The sequence below is a fragment of the Brienomyrus brachyistius genome, chromosome 13 (genome assembly GCF_023856365.1).
Source record: "Brienomyrus brachyistius isolate T26 chromosome 13, BBRACH_0.4, whole genome shotgun sequence".
NCBI lineage: Eukaryota > Metazoa > Chordata > Actinopteri > Osteoglossiformes > Mormyridae > Brienomyrus > Brienomyrus brachyistius.
In genome coordinates this window covers 23,034,905-23,054,721 of record NC_064545.1, presented here as the reverse complement: position 1 = coordinate 23,054,721, position 19,817 = coordinate 23,034,905, and the positions used below count along the sequence as shown (strand labels likewise).

The window sequence follows — 19,817 nt, the reverse complement described above, 5'->3', positions numbered from 1 at the left end:
AGTAAATTCGTATTACAAACTGTCGAGGTATGAAATGAATATAGGCCTATTGCATACAAGACGGCGTTTTAATTTAGTTTCTTAATAATAAGCACAAACTACATATAAACATACGTCTTAAGATATCGCTTTCCATCTCCGCCCACGTGTATTTTGGTTTTATAAGCCACTCATTTGCTCTTCACTCTCAAAATCATCTATTTTTGGATGTGCGATCAGTTGATTCCCTATCGTCTTTCATAATTGGTGGGTTGACATTAGCGACCACCCAAAACCATAAACCTTAGGTACTTTTACGTCCCGCGTGTCTCTCAAAACAGGCGAAGGAAATTCTCCGAAAATACTGGACGCGTTTGGTGCCGCGCCCGTAAGGCTGTGCCAACGAAATGACATGGGCAACGGGTTCAATAAACCACTTAAAGAGGGTTAAATACGGACAACTACTGAACTGGGCCTGGAGAGACTTCTGTGATTATGCTGTGGTTTTGGGATAAAGGTGAGCTGCACGGATGTCATAACTACAGGGAAGCAGACATGACCTCTGTACCGCACAAACTTTATATATCTTTCAGTTACCATTCTGGGACCAGTTCATATAAACTTTTTCTGATGCAGAGACGATAGTATACTCAAAATGTTTGGTTCAATATGACGACTTTGTATGTGTGTGTGTTTTTATTATTATCGTTTAGATATAGCACCTCCAGTCCCACGTCCGCGTGCATGTGATTAATGACGGCTGAATTCCTTAAATATGTAGAGCGTTATATTTACACACTGCCAGATTAGATGTGTGACAAATTAAAATAAATGAATTGCATATCCTTTTTTTGCGATCGAATGGTACCTCATCCGGGCTATACCCCAGCCTTATGCCCAGTACTGCTCCAGGCCCTCCTCCGCCACCCTGGTCAGGTTATTGGTTAAAAGATGGATTTTTTTTGTTTGTTTAAAGTCTGGCTGTTCCCGAGGAATTGATATTATTAAATGGTTTCAGCCTTATAAGAAAGAAAACATACGTGCATCGGTTTATTAAATAGTATTTTTCTAAACTGTTTCTAATACCTAGTTAGTTCTAAGGGTTTGCAACGTAAAAACTGCCTAGTCCTTAGTGCCTAATCCTTCCTTAAGCAATCAGCTTGATTTGCCGACCAAAAGAAAAGGGGAGGGCTGGGGGGGCTTCGCCACTCCCCTTTAACGGGTAAGAAGCTGGCTGCGTCTTGCTGGGCTCAGACACTTTCCCGTAGACGGTCTAGCGTTTAGCTAGACAGTTCGCGTTAACGGAAATCAAAACTATAGACGTGATCGGGAGCCGGACCGGGAAAAAACGACGCGGAGTCCAGGACCAAGCGACTCGGTCGTTGTCCTCCTTTTGTCCTGTTTTTCCAGATAAATAAACCACTAGGATGCACAGAATAACGGGAAGGTCCAAGGACGCGATCCTGGTTGAGATGAAGAGCCCAGAGGACTCCCGGTGTGGAGGTAGGCTGAGGTCTACACCCAGGGCGGGGGCGCTTTTAATGGACCGTCCAGTTCCGTGACGCCTCGTTGTCTGTGCGGGATGGGGAGCGTTTCTCCTGCCTGGCTACCCTGACACCCCGGGCTGGGGTCAAAGATGTCCCAAACTTGCTTCTCCGTCACATATTCAAGCTTATCGCAATAAAAGCTGTAAAATAACGGCATTTGACACGAGTTTAATGTTTAGGGCTTTATGGTTTTTTTTTTAAACTGCGTTACCGTTTCTCAAATTTGTAGGAACTTGTAATAGTTTTAAGAGAAATAAGATTATCTCTGCGTCACTCCCTCTGATAACATGTTAGATTTGTAGGTTAGCAGGTAAACGCAGTGATTTTACTCTGCTTGCTAGAGATCTCTGTCTCTTCGGGGATAAACTAAGTTAAGTACTGGAAAGAAAGTGACGTCATTTGGGAGAATGAGGCGAACAAAACGGGCAAATGGGAGCCCCCTCCCCATTTCCAAAGCAAATGTATACATCCCAGTTTGGATTAGAAAACGTGATAGAAAACATAGGGCATTCAGAGTGTGTAAGCTTCATAATAAGTGCGTTAACAAGAAAAAAAATTTACACATTTCATCCATTTGTGAATTAAAATGATTTGAAAGTATTTATTTAATATTATTTAGTATGAATGTTTTTCCTGACTTTTTATCGTTTGTAAGGTGTTTTTTAGCTTATGGTAATACTGGAAGGCCGTCTGCGGTAGAATTCTTGCAAGTGTCCGCACTTTTTTTGCTGGGACAAACTTGCCGTCCTCCGGCTGCCGAGTTATTTTCGTCGCAGCCGGGATCCTCCCCTTTAACTGCCCCCCTGCCGCACCGCCTGGACGCGCTTCCAGCTCATGCTGGGGATGAAAGCGGAGATTCCGCGCGGCCCTCAGCGTCTCTGCGGCTGATCTCCAGCCTCTTGGGTAGCAGCTTTGAGACTCCCATCCCGTCTTGCTCCTTTTTAATATGGAGGACTGATAATCTCAAAAAGGAAAAGAATAATTATTATTGATGGGCGTTTTCAGTTCAATCGTGCAATTTCATTCATTATACTGTGTCGATCTGTGGACGTTCTTCTCTCTTTCCAATCGGGTTTTCGGCAATATGTTATTTATTTTTTTAATTCTGGGCCTATTTATTTATTTGCCGTTAGTCACTGGGGTAAATGCGACTCATCCCTTAATTACTGCATTCCCACAATTCCCAGTTGATGTGCTTCTGTGTTTTGCACCTAATGAGCGCCGGGGGCTTGTGGCGTGTTTGGGCTCTGAGTCCGTGTTGCTGGGGCTGGTCCGCCGTCTCTGGGGAGGCAGGGGCACAAGGCTGGCTCCCCTTTTCCCGTTTGGAAATCCTGAGTTCCTGTGTCCCTTGAACCTGGCTGAGCGATTGGGTACAGCTGTTCTGTGTCATGTGTGGGGGCCCCAGCATGGTGGGGGTTAATGTTACACTGTGTGGTATAGCTAGGCAGCTGAGTGCGGTGCTTACGCTTCTGGAAAGAGACAGGGCATGTTAGAAATTTCCTCACACTGTTTGCCCTGGGGTGTTTCTTCTCCAGCTCGGAAACAGGCCCCTAACTGTCCTGTCATGACATCGCCACTTCCACGCGCCTGATCAGGGACACGTAGCTGTCCTGGTGCCCCAGGGCATAACTTTGGGTTGAGCACTGGGAGGGGTTGAGGTCTCCACCCATTTAAGGGGGTCCAGGGGGTTGTATTGACTGGTTTTGATTATTGGGGGTTAGACTCTGTGTCATGATACTACCAGCTTTGCCCTGATGTGCCATCCTTTTTCGTGGGACTTCTGTCACTTTGTAACTATTCCCTGGGGAGATGTGGCCAAGCAGGACAGGCTTCTGAATTCCAATGATGCTGGCATTTCCCATTCGTACAAGTACAGCTGCTTTGGAATTCCTGATTCCACATTCCCCTTCTTGAGACACTCGCATAGAGAGGTGAGAGTGAGACTTGGGGTCTGAACCATTCGTCCAGCGTCCCTGGGGCATTTCTGGCTTCGCGCAAGGACCCGGTAGGGATGTGGCTCTTCTGCCAAGCGCAGGATTCAAACTGGCAACCTTCCGATCACAGGCACTAACCTGCTGAGCCACAGGTTTGTGTTCAGCGACCCGCTGGACATCCCCAAAGTCCATGAAAGTGAACAGACGACCTTTAAAAAAACCATAGAGATTTCTCTCTGTAATGATATGCGGCCACTCGGCATTCTGGGAACTTGGCAGCACCCAAGGCAGATGTGGGTGTGAGGTGCTGACGTCGGCACATGTTCCTCCCCCCCATGCGTCATTAAGCCAGACGGCAGGCGCTCGTCTCAGTGCCCTAGGGAGATGGGACAGGCCACAGGACTGGAGTAAACTGCACAGAAGTGTCCATTTAAAGGGAGTTTAAAGGGGCACACATTATGCACTGTATAAGTATGGATATAGGACCAGTACTGCCACCTAGCTGCTGTATATAGAACATTAAAAAACAGCAAATTGTTTTATTTTTAACATCTGGCCCAAGAAAAGATAATTACAAAATAACGTCTTTAGAAGACCGGAACAGTCTGAGAGTACAAGGTATTAAATCCAGGTTGGCTCAAAATGACGGCCTTGCGAGAGAACGTTCCGGGCTGCTCTCGCTCATTTTTTCCACAGTGATGTAAGCAGATTACCCAGCTGCTCCTTTTTGCTTCGCTTGTGGACTTTCGCGGACATGAAGGCAAAGATGGCCGAGTACCTCTGCTTATTCCTGACTCTCGTGTTTTCTAGCTGGCAGTGTGTCCAGTAAAGCAGGGATTCCCAAGCCCGGCTCCAGTATTCAACCAGGCCAGTAAATGCTGGGGGTGTGGGGGGCGGGGTCGGTTAGTTTCCAAAGATAAACTACCATTTTTTTTACGACCCCCGAGGGTTGTGTGTTTTGATGACCTGTTCTTTTGTTAGAAAACAGGGAACCACTTAACCTTATTAAATCCATCCAGTCAATCGATGCCCAGCACTCACTTCTTCCCTCCCCCTGAAGTGCCTCCCCCCCATCTGCAAGTTTTATTCCTAGCATGGCCCCCCAACCAGCTAAATATAGCAAAAAACACATTAGTTATGATGCTGACATTATTGTCCTAGTAGTTGTGTGTGTGATCCTCCGAATGCTGGTCATCAAAGGGTTGGGGACACACCTACAGTAAAGCATTCTTTGTTACAGGTTATACCGTTAATGCTAGTCGCCCATGCTGTTAGCTTCTACCCCCATAGCTGGTGGGGAGGTTTAAGCTAACAGTTCCAAGCTCATTTGGCATCTACTTCGCAGTGACAACAGACAGAACCTTAAATGGGCATTGAGTTGGGAAGAGGGAGGGAGACCCAGGTCTCCTGTGGGAGATCCTGCTTCTTCTCCCTGAACTCTCTCAATTCCCCATGAGGGTCTCTTGTCACCAAAGGCCCTGTTATAGAACCTCAGTTGCTCACTGCCACTTGGCGTCATTTGTAATGATTTAAAAACTCTTTACACAACATTCCGGAAGTTCTGCTCTGTCACCCCTTAGAAGGGATCAGGGCATAAACGTGGTATTCCTTACTTTGTTATTTAATTCAATCTGGGGGAAAATGACTGGCTCAGTAGTTAGGCTGTTAGAATGCAGCGTATGCAGTGAAATGAATCTGATCATGTAGAGCCTTCAGAGACGGGTACTGCCGCCGTCCTTATCATAGTTCTGGCGTTCAGCTCCATGTTTTATGGCCTTGTTATTGACAGGAAGGCTCCAGCTTTGGACCAAGGATGTTGCCATGGGAACCTGCCCTGTAATTACATTTGTCCATTTGTACTCCTGCAGTCTTGACTGTAACTGAGGCCTGTTTCAGCCACAGAGCCCCACGCTTCAGCCTTATTTTCAGTTGCACGTCTGTTTCCTTGGTCCTGACCAGGAGACAGTGCTACCCCCCCCCCCAGCTTCTCATGGTTTATTAGTTTATGGTGTCTGTCTGGCCTTGCCTCTGCACCTAAGGGCTCATCTCTAGTCCCACTCCGCCTTCGTGTTTTTGGAATGGCCGGGATCCCGTGTTCCCCTTGACCGCCTCCTCGGTGTCACACCGTGGACGGCCCACATGCCCTCCTCTCTGGGTGTAATGTGTGCTACAGGTGTGTAAGCGGAACGATGAGCTTCCGGACCTCGGCCCGCTTCGGAAGCTGGGGAACATCCTACTAGGGCCCACGTGGAGCACGTCATACGAAATAAAATCGCCAGGAATAGTACTGAAAATATTTAAATTATCTTCATATTGATGTAAAACTATGATGTCTAAGTGTGTCAGCTTAGCTATTTCAGGATTTCCAGCAACCATCCAACACATCCAACCACTAGAACACCCTGTATATTCAATCATTGTTGAGCTATCTAAGAAATTAAGTTAATCAATTAATTGAGCTGGTGATGAAATTTAATGTCTACATGGAATGGCTGAGGTGCCCCTGAGGAGAGGTTTGGGAACTGAAGCGGTAGTCATCTAGTCATCCAACAAGATACCTGTGATTTATTTGTTACTCTTCATTTTTGTGTATTCTATTGTTAAATTGTTTTTTTTCTGAGGATGTATGCACTTACTACCTAGATAAATAGCTTTAAACATTTTCTTTGACTTGCTAAGACTTCTGCTCAGTACAGTACTAGAATTAATTGTAAACAATGGCTTAATTCTGTATATCTAAATTCTTGTTACTGCTTGTAGATCTCTCTTTTTTTTTTTTTTTACCTTTTGTAAAGAAATTTTAAATACAGGGTAATGTTTGAAATGGGGGGGGGTATTTGGAATAGACAAATTAGTAAAATGATGCCTGCTACCCATGTGTGTCTAAGACCTGCATGTACCCTGAGCAGGTACCACGGGTTCTTTGTCCCATTTGGGTCAGACACCCCCTGCTCTGTATATCTGTGGGCTGTTCCTCCCCCATGACAGTCAGGTGCCCCCCGTGCCACTCAGAGCATCAGATGGTTTATTGTTCTTCTTGTATGTATTCTTCCTTGGATATGCCGGTAGAGTGCGTGCTTTGCATTTATGACCTTATCCTTCATTTCCCGGCATCTCCATTTTGACCTTCCAGAATTTTCCTCCAGCCATCAATAAAGTTCAGCTTTTTGATGTTTCTAGATGGCCCCCCAGTTTTCAGAGAGACTTGGCCAGAATGTTTCTTATGTATCAATTTTTAGTTCTAGGAATGTTTATCAAATGTTACGATTTAAGGAATCAAAAATGTTCGGTGCCCAGTATTCCTGATGTTTCCAGAATATTATCCCAGTTCTACCACTATTACTGCAATTAAGAGTAATAGTATAACGACAAAGGAAGGGAACGATGGAGCACTAGGTATCACTATCTCAGATGTCATGGCTTCAGTGCTGGATGGTACCTTTGCTGTAAACTCGTCGCTTTTTTACCAAATGATGGTTTTATTATGAAGCAATATTTCTCAACATTAATCATGTTAAAATGATGGTTAGCTGTTAATGGTCTTGCGCTAATATTGACAGAACCTTTGTTAAAATGTGAAGTGTGGAAATAATGTTTTTTTTTTTTTTAACGTTACAGTAAGAACATTCCCCGCCAGCTTGGCAAAGACCTTTAAATAACGTTTGCTAAAGTTCTGGGAACGTTCCCTGTTAGCTGGGAATGCGCCCTTTTGTTTATTCATATCTCTGTGTTGTGCTCTGCTGATTAAAAGCCGGCTTTGCTTGTGCTTGTTGCTTTTAGGCCGAGAGAACGATTCATCGATAAAAAGCCGTCTTTGCTGTGATTGGTCGATATGCAGATGTGTTGCCGAGCAGCCTGTGATTGTTAATCTCATTATGATGCTGCGTTGAGGTCACTGCCAGTTTTGCTAACATTACCAAATGGGCAAGTTTGGCGCTCCGTTTACACATTTTCAGTGGTGGAGGGGTGGGGGTGCATATGTAAATTGGCTGGTTTTCCCACATGCACCTGTGTATCCGATGGACAATCCTGCAAGTGCCTGGGGGGGGTTTGATGGTAAATATAAGCAGGTCAGTCGGGCAGCTGGGGGGGCAGGATTGCACAGGATCCCTCTTGGGTGTTGCTGGGCTTTCTGGGTCTGCAGTACCCGCAGTGTACCATCTACAGGGATGCAGTTGTACTGTTCAATACATCTGCCGGGTTCTGATGTTAAAACTATCGGAAAGTTCTGGAAAAGTTCTTAAGCAAAGGAGTAAGTATGTAGGAGGATAATGGATTCCTGCCCTGCCTGAAACTGCTGTGTTTCATCTAGCTGGCATTTTCGCCCCGTGTGGTCCGGCCCCCTTGGGCTGTGCCGCGGAGTCGGCTTCCTGTGATCACTAAAAACAGTTTATGGGCGTTATAAGGACCTGGCACTCTCACACTGGGTGACTTGGACTTTCTGTGCCCTGATAGAAGAGCAGGGTCGTTGCAGGTCATTGATAAGGGCCTTTGCATTGTGGCTGGCAGGCCTGCTCCCTTGCAGGTTGCAGGGCATTGATAAGGGCCTTTGCATTGTGGCTGGCAGGCCTGCTCCCTTGCAGGTTGCAGGGCATTGATAAGGGCCTTTGCATTGTGGCTGGCAGGCCTGCTCCCTTGCAGGTTGCAGGGCATTGATAAGGGCCTTTGCATTGTGGCTGGCAGGCCTGCTCCCTTGCAGGTTGCAGGGCATTGATAAGGGCCTTTGCATTGTGGCTGGCAGGCCTGCTCCCTTGCAGGTTGCAGGGCATTGATAAGGGCCTTTGCATTGTGGCTGGCAGGCCTGCTCCCTTGCAGGTTGCAGGGCATTGATAAGGGCCTTTGCATTGTGGCTGGCAGGCCTGCTCCCTTGCAGGTTGCAGGGCATTGATAAGGGCCTTTGCATTGTGGCTGGCAGGCCTGCTCCCTTGCAGGTTGCAGGGCATTGATAAGGGCCTTTGCATTGTGGCTGGCAGGCCTGCTCCCTTGCAGGTTGCAGGGCATTGATAAGGGCCTTTGCATTGTGGCTGGCAGGCCTGCTCCCTTGAAGGTTGCAGGGCATTGATAAGGGCCTTTGCATTGTGGCTGGTAGACCTGCTTTTAATTCCATTATTAGCTGCAAAAACGTCCATGGATCCGTGGCCTGGGACAACATGATGCTTGGCTTTGCCAACCAATCAGCATTTTCACCTTAAAGAATGTAGCAGCGATTTGGCTCGGCCACTGCAATTATTCGGATAGGTCTGGAATGCCAGGGCAGGGTTTCCATGCCAGGGGTGCAGATTGGGGCTGACCAATCTCTCCTGTGATTGGTGCGTCTTGTTTGTGCCCGCTGGAGGTGTCGACGGCATGCAGAGCTTCAGCTGGAATGTGCCGATGAATGCCCCCTTTGTAATGCCATCTCTGGGCTTTTCTGCGTGGTCTGCACCGTCTCTGTGATTTAACCTGGTAACTGGGGGATTTTAGACATCAGTGGCGACTGATTATTTACATCAAGTTGCACAGCAGTTTGGAATTCCTGCCAATTAGCTGGCATTTTTGGAGACGCTCTCCATCATCAGATTATTTGGTCATCAGTAATAAAGATCCTGGTAAGAGAATGTGGAGCTCAGACGGACCCCAAGGACAGAGAGGGCTCTGGTCTTGGCTGTTTCCGATGAAGGTTTTAATGGTATCATGCACATGTATTTTGGTGAGTATGGGACGTGATCTGGCCCTGTGGACTGCTGGCACTGTCCTTTCCGGGTTGGGGGACCCCCTGCCATGTCTGTTGAAGTCATCGGGTCGTCCCCAACACCAGCCTGCACCACTGAGCACCTGCCTGAACGCACGTGGCGCAGTCAGTCAGTTTGGTGTTTCCAAACTGGGCCTTTTGCGTGCTTTGGGAACATATTCCCACAGTGTGAGATATAAACAGCCAATGTTTTCTGGAATTTTCTGCCACCTTTTTGTGAGCATGTTTGTGTGGGTGATTCTCAGCCAAACATATAAGGTTCGTAGCCCTTCCTGATGACCTTTGCCAGTGCGCTGAGGCTTTTCTTTGTCGGGGGGGGGGGGGGGGGGGGATTAAACACCAGGATAAATTAGGAATGTAAACTGCTGCGTCCGTAAGACCGTTTATACCGCTGAGGTTAATTACTGCTGAAGATTGGTGTTCATTACACTTAAGTGATAACCTGTCACGTTATGCTACATTCTTATGACATGTTTTCTTTGTATGGATTTCCCATAAATTCTTATCACTGAAGCTTATCAACGTGACCCCCTTGGCTCACGTTGGGTGAGGAGCGTCATTGGTGGAAGGCACACTGAAGGCGAATATGAGGTCACCCAATCGAAAAGCAGCAGATGGGACAGGACCAATCTGAGACGGTAACCAAAAGTCTGAAGCAGGATGCTTCTCCTAGATGGTGGATTTTGGTTGGAAATCCTGTTTTTCTTGTTTTTGAGGTTCTCATAATAGCCTGGACTAGGCGACCACATCAATACTGCAACACGTGAGATTTTTATTGATCTCATTAAGAGAGTTCATCCTTTTTCAGTGGAAGATGTTATGCGACAGTGTTGTCTTCGAAAAGCCAGATCTCTTGGTCATGGAGTGTGTTTCTGCAGGGTTTGGTGAGCAGGGCTTTTACCCAGTGATTGAACATCAGGTTGTTTCAATAGATGGGGCTGTAGGAACTGTAGATGACACGTGTTATATCTGACAATGTTTAATGGTATAAAGTATGAAAATAATATAAAACTGGGTTCTGAAGAATGAACTAGAAATTAGTCATCCACATACACATTTCCAAAGCAGCTAATATCTAATATTTGCTGCAAATCTGACCTCAAATCTGAATTATCGTGTGTTTTGATTCTGCTGTTTCAGCCTAAAGCAATGAACTAGAGCAGAGGTGTTCTCTGTTGGGAGGCAGGAGTTTATTTCCAGATGATGTTTACTGGTGCAGTAGATGTTCTCAACTTGTGCGTGATGACAGCCTTTTTACAGAGTCTAAGATAATAGATCATGTTTGATCACAGCCAGAAAGGAGCCCCAAAAGGGTAGGAACCAGAAGATGGTGATGAAGACCCCGGTCCCTTGGCCATCGTACCTCGTGGCAGCCTGATTGCTCAGTCTTTGTTAGCTCATTTGCATTGGACACCATGCCTTTTGTTCTCAATAGAGTGAGGGCAGGGTGGTTTTCTCATTACCGTAACTATTGCCACACAAGCTGGGATTTATGTGTTACAAAGTAATAGAACAACCAGTAATATAACAAAGTAACACAGCAAATCCCTACACATCTACCGCAAATCGTGCTGATAATAGCATCTCAAGAAGGCTCTTCCGAAATGCAAGATAAGCGGAGTCACGGAGGCAGGGGGAACACCTCCGCCGTGCTGTGCAGGGAAGTGATGTGGCGCTGGGCTCTGGGATATCGCCTTCCCCGTGCAGAATCCAGCCCAGTGACGACATGGCTCACACTGCCTGCCCTCCTGGCTGGTTTGGGATCAGCCGTGCTGTGTCATCCCCCCTCCCCCGGCCGGTTTAGAAGCAGTCGCTTCTTGTCTGCAAACACTCGATCATGGGAGTTTGTGTCACGTAGATCTGCCCCTTCAGGAATGTGCCCTGAAGGCACCCCTCTTCTTGTGGTAAGATAGCCCTTGACCTGCGTGTCTATCCATGCATCTGTCTTCTAACTGCTCCTCCTGGTCCTTCTCCGTGCCCTCCCCTGGCCGGTTTAGAAGCAGTTGCTCCTTGTCTGCAAACACTCTGATCATGGGATGTCCCAGGCAGCTCAGGGCACAAGGCTGGGGTACGCCATGGGTGGGACGCCGGTCTGTTATTGTATGCATAGATACACTCACACAACTGCACACTGTGGGAAGTTTATATCCGCACCATTAATTTTAAATCTAAGATTTGAAGGGGGGTATTGCCATTATTTTTAGAAGTTCAGATGGCCCAACAGAGGTCACTGGGCTTGCTATGGTGGTGTTTTTAGGCTTGAATGACACCTTCGGACCGCTGACATCATAAACTAAACTGAAAGTGAGACTTTTACTGGCCAGACAATCGAACAAAATGCGAGAGAGAACTCACACTGAGTCTGTGACACTATAATGAGAGGAGCTTGGAGCAAGCCGGGCTGGTCCGGAAGGGAGCATGGACTGCAGAGTTTACATGGGGAACACAAGCAGGGACTGATCAGTCCCGACCTTCTGGGAAGCTGTTTTCCTGGAGCTCTTCTCTGTTACTCAAGATTTCTTTCCCCTGGAATTTCCGATTATGAATACCATAGAGTGCTGGAGTATGTTTGGGACCCCTTAATGTTAACTGTCCAATAACAACACTACAGGCAGTCATATGACTGCACAGCAAATTTCCCATGGGATTATGGGAATACCGCCTATACTCTGGGGTAAATATCACGTCACCATTGTCGTGCCTGTTTGTTGACTTGAACTACCTGTAAACAATGTGCCGTTCTGCTGTTAATCCGATCACTTGCCTCCTAATGAAAAAACTTTGTCACATGTGTAGCTGTACTTCTGCCTGTGGGGGTCCTGCCCGTCTGTCCCTAAACTCATCTTCCCCCGCACCCCTAACCTCTCGCCAATGTCTCCGAGCTGCAGGTCCAGGCAGCTCACATGAACACTCGCACTTTTACTGTGAGCGGTTGGAATTCGACGTTGGGTGGACTGGCTGTTACTGGGTATTTCCGGTTTCGTATCCTGGGAAACAGCTGCGTCCTGCTGTTTTTGAAAAGTTACGGGTCCTGAATGCATCACAAATGGCCGACTGCGATAACGGGAGGTCTGAAAAAGTGTGACCTCTGACTGCTAACCCGTAATCCACCATACTGCAGCATAAATGTGCTCAATCTCAGATACAACCTGTGTTGCTTGTTTTGGGGGGGACAGGGCATTTAAAGATGGAGTCTTGTAACTGAGCTGGTGTGCAGGATTTGTAATCTACTGCCATGGGAAGTAGGAACTTTTAAAGATGGCTGATGTGGCAGGAATGTGTGATTCCTGGGTCACACTGTGTGAGGGTGGGGTGTCGGTATGGAGCGGTGTCCTGAAGGTGGGGTTAGGGTGGGATATCCTCCCCCCACCCTCTTTGTCTATTTTGAGACATTCCCCAGAGAACTAATCTGCCCTGAACCTATAAACAGCCTTAAACCTTTCCAAGAAAATTGGTGACTAGCTCACGTTCATTTTTAGGCTTCGGTATTTTTCTTGTCCTGTACGGTCCCGCTTCAGTGACCCAGAGGCGCCGTCCTGCAGCCGTCGGCTTTACATGTTCCTCCCCTCTTTTAGTGGTGTAGTTGGTTATGAACCATGCTAATTAATTATCGCGCAGCGAATTGCCCTCTTCCTGCATTTCAAGATGGCACCCGAACAGCATGGAGCAGCTCGTCCTAATCGATGTTTTCTTTTCCACAGAAGACAACGACCACAGCTTAAACTCTGCCTCTCCTGCACAGTCATCCGTGGTGTCCAGGGTAAGACCCCCGATCCTTTGTTCCTTCACCCCACCCATTATGGATGGCAGAAAGGGCACAGAAGTAGCTGCCAAGCAGAGATGGCAGAAATTAGGCCTGTTTCACGGCTCTCAGCCTCCGTTTATCATTTCATGCTGTATTATTTGTTACTGTGGACAGGTTTGCATTTGCAGAGGCTTAGCAGGGTGTGGAATCTCCCAAGCTTCGGTCGCTGAAGTGCTTAGATTGGTGTGTGTGTGTGTGTGTGTGTGTGTGTGTGTGTGTGTGTGTGTGTGTGTGTGTGTGTGTGTGTGTGTGTGTGTGTGTGTGTGTGTGTGTGTGTGTGTGTGTGTGTGTGTGTGTGTGTGTGTGTGTGTGTGTGTGTGTGTGTGTGTGTGTTGTTTGGGTTTGCATAGATCCCCCGGTAAAGCCTGAACCTTTCTTACTTTTGGGGACACTTCTTCAGGGTCCCATTTGGAAAACCTCAATTTTATAAAAATCTGTGAATGCAATCAAAAAAGTAAAAGTGCCAAAAATCTTGTATTTTGCTTGGTTACTGGGTAAGGTTTGGGGTTAAGGGTGGTGTGATTGGGATAAGGGTTGTTCCCCTAGAAATGAATTTACGGGCCCCATTTAGATAGGAAGACCAACTGTGTGTGTGTGTGTGTGTCCGTGTCCACAATGTGATAAAAGCCTGTTATTGTGAAGTTGTGGGGACCATTTTTTTCAATTTTATAAAAATCTGTGACTACAATCAAAAAACTAAAAATGCCGACAGACAAAGTATTTTGTTTCACTACTTGTGGTTAATATTGTTATTAATAGAGAGCCCCCAGAAAGATATAATTACAGATGTGTGTGTGTGTGTGTGTGTGTGTGTGTGTGTGTGTGTGTGTGTGTGTGTGTGTGTGAGAGAGAGAGAGAGAGTTTTTGCTGTTCCTCAGCACTCACAGTTCTCCAGTCTTTGATTCTGGTTGCCTGGCTCTCACAGCCGGTGGCTGTTTGTTGTTTCTGCACAGCACTGTCCCTACAGTCATGGAAATAGACTTCTGACACATTTCAGGCACGTGGTTTTTTTTTTTTTTTTTTTTTTTTCCTGTTCCATTTTCTTCAGTGCCTCTTGGGCCTCACCACACAAGTCCAGACAGAGGACTTCATGCTAATGTCTCCCTTACAGATCAGTTAACATCACACCTACAGAACGTGGAAACCGGGCTGTAGACATGGAATCTCTCCCGTGTTTCAGAACAGTGAGAATGCCTTTGAATTATATGATCTGTTCATGACAAATGAGGGGAACTTTCCCGCTTGCGTGAGCACGTGTGTCAGCTGTGAGTCAGCGCATTGTGAAACATTCACTTCCAGCTCACCCTAACCCTCCCTTATCTCCTGCCTCCATGGCCTCTAATATCACAATCAGTCCCTCATCAGAACTTATTTGTTTTGATATCCATAGAAACTAAGTTCCTGAAGACAGGGGTATCGTGACCCAATAAGGGTGAGGGTGACTGTCTATATGCCCAAGTAGTGCAGGCTACTGACGGCTGTTAGTCTATGTAAATTTTGGTAATATTTCACACTGTAACATGTTTGTTCTACGGTCGTGTGTGTGTGTCTGTGAATTTTGTCCTGTTTTTCAGTTTAATGTATATATCTGTCAACGAATGGATGTTACATTTATATAGTGCTTTTCAAAACACCCAAAGGACTTTATAGAACTAATGGGGAGCCACATCAACCACCACCACTGTGTAGCATCCAACAGCAGCCATTTTGCACCTGTATGCTCACCACAGATTGGCTAAGGTGGTGAAGGGGCAGGAGAGAATTCACCAATCAGATACAGGGGATGATTAGGAGGCCAGATCTGATAGGACGACAGTGGGCAGTTTTAGCCAGGACATCGGGGTGCCATCCCTACCCTTTCAAAAAGGGAGTGACCAATGTGGTTTGGGGGCAGGGCTCTGCTGGTCCAGTGAGGGAACGTGCACTAGCGGAGTGAGCCCTGTGGTCCTGAAACCTTCAGTGTGTAGCTGGGTTCTCAAGAAATTGCTGCTCCATTGAGTTCAGCACTCAGTCATAGGGTACGAGGCTAGGGGTCCAATGCAGATCCATTGCAAAATCGTCCACTGTGGTCAATCCAGTGATACAAGTTAGATGAATTTGGAACCGTGGAAAGAAGCTGCAGTTCCTGGAGGGAATCTTCACCAACGCAAACGTGCGAAGCCTGAACACAGAGAGAGCAGAGAGGGGATTCAGACCCCCAGCCCTGGATGTGTGAAGCTAATCGTCGAGCCGCGCTCCAGGACTTGCTGGATGCCGTGTCATTTCCCAGAAGCCCCGAGCTGCTCCTGTTCAGTGGGAAGATTCTTGGCTCCATCCGCATTTCTTGTTTACTCCCCACCTCTCCGGTTTAATACCATCTGTGGTATCGGTTTAATTCCTGCGCACCAACATTGTTGGTGTTGGTTGGGGGCCCCATTCCAGGTGCTTCTCTGACCTGTAAATTTTAATGGCTGCTTCCCTGTGGGTGGGGTGGGGGTCGGTGGCATAAAGGAGCCGTCTATTATAAGAGGTCCTTGGCTGGGGGGTTAAGCTGTGGGATGTTCCCTTTGCATCCATGGGGGTTGTCATTCCTGGTCAGTAACTCATTAGTAACTCGTCTGGGATTGAATGTAGATCGTGCTGGTTCCAGGACGTCAGCAGTGTGTTTTGTGCTTGTTTGGTTTGTTTGGCCCTACGGCAACAGTCTCAACCAATAATTTATGTTAATACATATTTTATTGAGGTTCTGAAAATTTGCATTGTCCTCTTCAGTCATTTTTCAGCCAGACCGTTTCTTTTTCAAACGGCCGTCAAGTACGCCAAAAAAAATGACAATGTGAGACTCCAGGGTAGCATGCACTAATACAAAGCCACAAAGCTCATCTCTGTCATGCTCTGTACCTTGTTGTAATCCACAAGACTGAGCTGCCACACCTCAGAATTTATTCATTCGGTCATGTGGAGTATAGCTGTGTCACTAATGTAAAGCAGTCTTTTGACAACGATGGCTTCCTGTCGATTCAGATGTTCGTTTGCTTTCTGTTCGGGCCCAAGTCTTGTTAACGGTGATACAACACTGGGCTAAAGTAAAGACCCATCTTAAGAACCCAAACTACCTTTTTTGTACTGAGGGCACTTTGGTAAAATGATGCAGTTCCCCCACAATAAGATGGCAGTTGTCGTGTCACTGTCGTGTCAAATAATCCCTCTAGTTAGCTGTTCTACCTCAAAAGGGTAAAACTCGCACAATACCGCATGTGAAGTTTCCGGTTGCCAGGCTTGTCAGAACACTGTCACATTTCAGAAGGCATTTCGTAGCCCGCGTGTGTTACTCCTCACTCCTGCCTGGAGTGTTTGGATAACTGGTGTCTGCACAGACGGCTTATGCCTGTTGCTTATCACTTTCACACATACCACTGATAATTTCCATGAATTGATAAGCGGTCCCAGCTCTGGTTAGCCCTCACAAGCTTGTCAGTTTCGGAGGTTTATACTACCTTTTATAGCATGAGACAGACGAACCGTCTTTGTTTTCTGCCTTTTCTTCCTGTTCCTCACCTCTCCTATCGACTGTAATACTGACATTTCCCCATTCTGCCTCTGAGGGGCGCTCTCATCTACCCCAGGGACTAACCCATATGATTTTGTCTCCTCCCCCCACATTTCATGTAGAGCGAGGGTGACGCCATGTCCGCCTGCCTCCTCTCCCAGATGCCGGGGGTAAGGACGCACTGCGTGTGTCCCACTGGATGTCAGTTTGCATGATCGAACACGTGTGCTTTCCCCATGTTGAGAAAGACCTTTAGGTTGCACTGGGTGTGGTGGGCATGATTTTCTTTTGGAGGATGGGGGGCAGTAATGAGGACCTGTGCTTCTCAGCCTGGATTCTAGGTTTTTTTTCACCCTGGTGGGCATGAGGAGCCATTAATCATACAAAGGGGCCAACCTGATAATTAACCAATGGCCGGAAATGGGGCACTTTGGGAGCCAATCAGCTTTCAGCTGTGGCCACGCCCCTATATACATCCCCAAGTTACAGACAGGCTGTTTTTAACTTTGTCCCTTTAAATTAGTGCTTGAAACCAGCTCGGCTCCGGTGGACCAAACCTAGCGGTCATGCGTGTCCTGGTCTTTATATCCATGATCCCTTTAATCTTCTAGATACTGTAAGTAGTTTAGTTTAGTCTTTTTATGATTTTACTGTACTTGCGGAGTCGGAGTGGAGGAACGTCCCGATTAGAAAGCGGAGGTTCGTCCTGCCGCCCTTTGCTCTGGAAGCAGCTCCACCCACTGTGGTTGGTGTAATTACACGGTCGTGGGGCCCACAGAGCACCACAGAGCTCCTGAGCATGACCCCCCCCACCCTTCCAGCCGCCACAGCCTTTTTAAATAGAAGCTGAATTTGTCGCAGCTGTTACCAGCTGCCATGTCACATGCAGTGCTCCACTGCCCCCCCCCCCCCCCCCCCCCCCCCGTCAGCTGGAGTGACGCACACGCTAGAGTACGCCCCCTAATGGTGGCCAGAGGCTGCGTTCACTTCAGAGTGATGTCGATCAGACCGCCCCCCAAACCGGACGGCTCGCCTTCCCTGGGCCCACTGGCTTTCGTGTGTTTCTTTCGACGTCTTTCTGGGGATAACGTCTCTCCTTTGGTTAGTCCTTTAATTATATCGGGCAGTGAACAGACAGCGGGAGATTTTTGACAAACATTGCCAGGTTGTGCGTTCTTATGTCCTTCAGTTTTTTCTGCATGCAAATCTGCTACGCGTTCAACTGCCTGGTCATAGTGAGAGGAGAAATGCGTCCATCCTTTCTCTTATTGTGTTAAATTCCATGCCCCCCCCCACCCTACCTGATTGTTTGATTGCCCCACAGATATGGAGGAAGAGGGCATTGTTCCTCAAGTTTCGCTCCAGGGTAGGACACGGAACACGAGAAGGTGCCTGCGCTGACCTCTCGTGTCTTCGGTCGTGACGTGGCTTGCAGTTTGCTGTGTGCCGTCCGCATGAACAACCCCCGCCCCCCCCCCCCCCCCACCCCGTATAGTCAGATATCTCCCTTGTTTATGTGAGAGACCCCTGGTGATCTGTCACGAGTAACTGGCACTGATACTGTGTGATCCTGCAAAGATGTTGGCGGCGCAGAAATGCACCTGTAGCTAAAAATGTCCGCTGCAATCCAGAGCTAAATACCCCTCGTCTTGACTGTAGGATTGTGAATTACTGCGTTCCGTAAATCAACACCGCTTGACCTTCTCTGGTGATTAATAACCGTGACAGCCCAAACTCGCGCTGTTGTTTGAGTGACACTTTTTGCTGCCGCTGGACCCACCTGCAGGGGCCGGAATCAGACATGCGTTTTCTGTCTCTGTCAGTGAGTGTGGATGTGCAGTTGGCTGGAAGGGGCAAATCCAGCCTGGGTCATGTGACCGTCGTTTGTCTGGGCCCCACGCGTGCGCACGCTCATTTACGAGTGCCTTTCAAAATAGGGTAACTATGTATATAGTAATATAACCATTGTAAATCTGCAGTTTTTTCAAAACGTTGCTTTGTGTTTTCTATCAGTCTGTCACATGCTTGTTTGTAGCAATTAAGTTGTACATTTTTATAATGTTTTTTTTATCATTTTGATCCATCAGCATCCGGTTGTTTGACTCTGTTTTATAGTGGCAGTAAAAGGAAAATATTAACTCGTATTGCCATGCATGTTTCCATCAGTTCAGTCTGGATCCCCTCAACCTTTGGTCTGTGGAAGGAGCCTGAATTCTGGCCTCATCGTTAAACCAGCCAAAAAGACTAAATCCAAAAAGGGCTCCTGTGGTTTGAAATAGCTTAGATGTCCCAGGGAGTTAAAAGTGGAGGGTAGGTGTGGCCCGGGTGGGCCTTGGGTCTAGACCGACCCTAATCACAGGCTGTGCTGCTGCGCAAACCTGTAAATATCTCTGCTAACGTAAGCGTAATGGGGAGCATCTGTCTTCTCACATTGCTCACTAACTCAGTGCGCTATATACCATGCTAACTCAGTGCTCTAACTAAATGTGCTAATTGCGCGCTAACTCTGTGCACTAACTAAATGTGCTAATTGCGCGCTAACTCTGTCCGCTATCACAGTGCTAAGCACATGCTAAATCATTGCTGTAACTGCACACCACCTCAGTCCGCTAATTAATTGTTCCATGTGCGCTATCACTGTATACTGACTGCATAACTGTTGAGTTAGTGTGATGTCTCATTGTTTGTTTCCAATATAAATGATCCAATTGCAGTTCCAATATAAATGATCATTTGTTTATCTCTAATTCATATCCCATTTAATACACAACCTTTTATCACCTTTTATTTGATCGCTTCTGTCACCTTTTGTCATTTTTATGTGCATGTGGTCTGATTGTTATGCTCTGTTGTGGTTTTCGACCCATTTCACGTGACGTTTATTCGCCTCACACCAAAGTTTTGCACAGTGTTGCCTCCCTAAATGTCAGCATCAAGCAAACGCTGTCAGCCAAACATTGTCAGCCTCCGAATGAAGGGTACATTCTGTTGGACCATCAGTCTCCTGAGATCCAAAGTTGTGTGGAGATTTGAGGTTCAGAGAGGAACTTTTCGGGCTCACTGTGATGCGTCCAGCAGAGTCCATTCCAGGTTGCCCTGAAGGCCATAAAAACGGGGATATTCATTCAGAAAATGAATTATTCTTATGCATGTTTTGGTGTCTGATGCATGTACAGCAGTGGGGATGGGGGTTTTGGGGTGCCTTCCTCTGGGGATGTTCCCCACTGTATGCTGTAGATCTCAGGTCCCATGGCCGGCGCCCTCCTGTTCCAAGGCTGTTCCCATCTCAGAT

General features: G+C 47.1%; 1 protein-coding gene across 1 annotated transcript in view; it reads left to right on the top strand.

The window, feature by feature from the left end:
- Positions 1 to 1,189: 1,189 nt before the first annotated feature.
- The window catches only part of ano5a (anoctamin 5a), a 35,150-nt gene continuing 16,522 nt past the window's right edge, over positions 1,190 to 19,817 (top strand). The window contains 4 exon segments of the mRNA XM_048972369.1: positions 1,190 to 1,482; positions 12,893 to 12,951; positions 16,648 to 16,695; positions 17,850 to 17,891. Coding sequence (XP_048828326.1) covers positions 1,407 to 1,482; positions 12,893 to 12,951; positions 16,648 to 16,695; positions 17,850 to 17,891 — 225 coding nt within the window. The 5' untranslated portion in view covers positions 1,190 to 1,406.